Raw genomic sequence first — 2500 nt, forward strand, 5'->3', positions numbered from 1 at the left:
CATGTTGCCGTACGCCGCTCGGCCCAGCAGCTCCCTGAAGCAGCTTTCTGCCAGGACCGCAGGGTCCTGCTGGAGCTCCTGACCCGGGACCGAGGGGGTGAGCGGGTGTCTGGGGAGGGGCCAGGAGACAGACAGGGGGATGAATAAAGTAGCTCTCTATCATCTAGACAGACAGACCGACAGAGACAGACAGACAGAGACAGACAGACAGATGAACCTTGCATTTCCTCCTCCAGCAGGAGGTAGGAGCTCCAGAGCCCCGAACCAACCAGGAGTCACCAGCAGGTGGCGCTACATGACACTGCAAGCGTTTTAGCAACAATCAGGTCATTAAGAGGTTGTTGGGATGATCCTAAAGCTCTACTCTACCTCTGCTCTCCCACTCCTCTAGCTCTACTCTTCCTCTACCACTACTCTAGCTCTACTTCTACCACTACTCTCCTGGGAACTGGTGAGGGAATCCACATTGGTGTCACAGAGGAACATGTGAGTAGCAACACCACTGCTACTCCTGTCGAGTTTGGACGGACATTGTGTTTGACAGGAAGTTCTTCTCGTGGGGGTCACAACAATCAAACCCATAAAAACCTCCGTCCCTGAGCTGCTGCTGGAAAACACTACCACCCTCAACCCCGGCAACGGGAGTCGCGCGCTACACCTACTAAAGCTCTTCCATTCCAACAGCACACGGAGTAAAAGGATGTGGCTCCGTTCACCCTGACAGCAAACATGACACGATGGGAACAAAGGAGAGAAAACAGCCAAACAGACAGGGAGGCAGAGAGACAGACAGGGAGAGAGACAGGGAGGCAGACCGACAGGGAGGCAAAGAGACAGTCAGACAGACCGACAGGGAGGCAGAGAGACACAAACACTCCCTTAAAGCTCATGAAGCCAAAAGCATCCACATGAGGACGTGGATCAGTCGGATGCAGCAGCACCACCCGATCAATAGAGCTGCTGCTGTCCAGCCAGAAGCAGCTTCACCAGCTCATTCAAATGGATCAATATCCTGTGATCAACAGTCTTGACTGGATGATGTGACCCAGGCTCCGGTATCAACTGAGAGAGTTTCCCGGCTGGAAGCCGCTATTTACCGTCGGGCGACCGGGCAACGGTTATGACGGACCTGGACGGAGCATTCCTACGTTGACACCATGATGACAATGGAGGAAAAGGATGTGGAATCCACGACGATGTCACAGGAAATAGAAGGTCTTCTTTAAAACTTGACTTCCTCCATGAAGGTGGAGTCCTGGGGGTACACGGAGGTGGAGCCGCCATGAGATGGAGGAGAATCCATCGACCACTGGGTGGTGTCGTGCTCCAGTGTCGAGCTGCCCCGCATTGATTTCTCATCAGAAAAGATGATCCACGAGCCTCCATGTGTCTGGGACCAGGCCAACCAGCTCCATGTTCACTTTCTGTGCAGCTTGGGAGGTTCCACTGGGAGCCGCCCGGTACGACCGATTCGCTGCAGGTTCCACTGGGATCAGGACCGCGTTGCGTGGAGCAGAACAGAAGCTCAAGGTCTTGAGTTCAACTCCCACTCCTTTGTCTTCATTTCCCTTCACCGCCCTCGGGCAGAACCTGGTGGAGTCTGGTTCCGTTCTCCCGTCCCCTCATTAGTCGTGGTTCTGAGCTCTGCGTCCGGAGGGAACAACCGATCGGAGCGTCCGTCTGATCAAACAGGTCTGGCTGGAAATTAATATTCCTCCATCAGGGGCTGACGGAGGAGGACTTCCCATCGTGCCTTTCATGCTTTTCAAAGACCTCCAGGAGGTTTGAGCTTTTCATCTTTTCAAGGTTCAGAGGAAGCTGCAGCTCCACCTTCGCTCTGACTGAGTGACAATGTGTTTATCACCGGTTGCCATGGTGATGCTGGTGAATCACACAGCGTAGGTGCAGAGTGGGAGCGTCAACGCATTCAAATGGTTCATGACGTCATCATCCAAAGTTCACTGACATTAAATCACAAATTTATGGAACTTTTTTTGATCTGTTCAAAGGGATCAAGGGTTTGTTGATACTCGTATCAATACTTATCAACATGGAAGTGACAAATACGCTGCTTCATGCTACTTGTACTTATTGTTTAACTACATACATGTACGATGGTAGTACAGTGTGTATATAAATAAATAAACATCTTGAGTCTTGAATGTATTGATTTGAAATCAATGAAAAACCCAAAACAATGACAAATATTGTCCACTTCTGTATTTTGCATCACAAATATGCTGAAATGACAACATGAAAACTCAAGCCCAACAGGAAACGGAACAAATGGACACGTTGCCCTGGGCGACGCCGCTCTGCTGTGTTCTTTGACTCTGTTCTCAACTTGGTTTTCACTGTGGAACTTCTTGTGCCTGGTGTCCATCTCTTTGGATGGAAACTTCTTATCTGCACAACGTGAAGGAACCTCGTTTGTTCAAGGTAGGGGCCGCTCTGAACCCAACCATGGGGCCCGACAGCAATGTCAACTCCACAGTGGGGG

The 2500-nt window shown here is 51.0% G+C and overlaps 1 protein-coding gene across 2 annotated transcripts in view; it reads right to left on the reverse strand.

Moving 5' to 3' along the window:
• Window positions 1-2500, reverse strand: part of efr3a (EFR3 homolog A) — a 76205-nt gene that overhangs the window by 32420 nt on the left and 41285 nt on the right. For both annotated transcript variants that reach the window (XM_080011303.1, XM_080011302.1), the window contains exon 7: window positions 1-109. This exon is cut by the window's left edge and continues 26 nt beyond it. In XM_080011303.1, the coding sequence (XP_079867429.1) occupies window positions 1-109 (109 nt within the window). The remainder of the gene's footprint in view (window positions 110-2500) is intronic.

Source organism: Zeus faber, assembly GCF_960531495.2.
Source record: "Zeus faber genome assembly, chromosome: 12".
Lineage (NCBI taxonomy): Eukaryota > Metazoa > Chordata > Actinopteri > Zeiformes > Zeidae > Zeus > Zeus faber.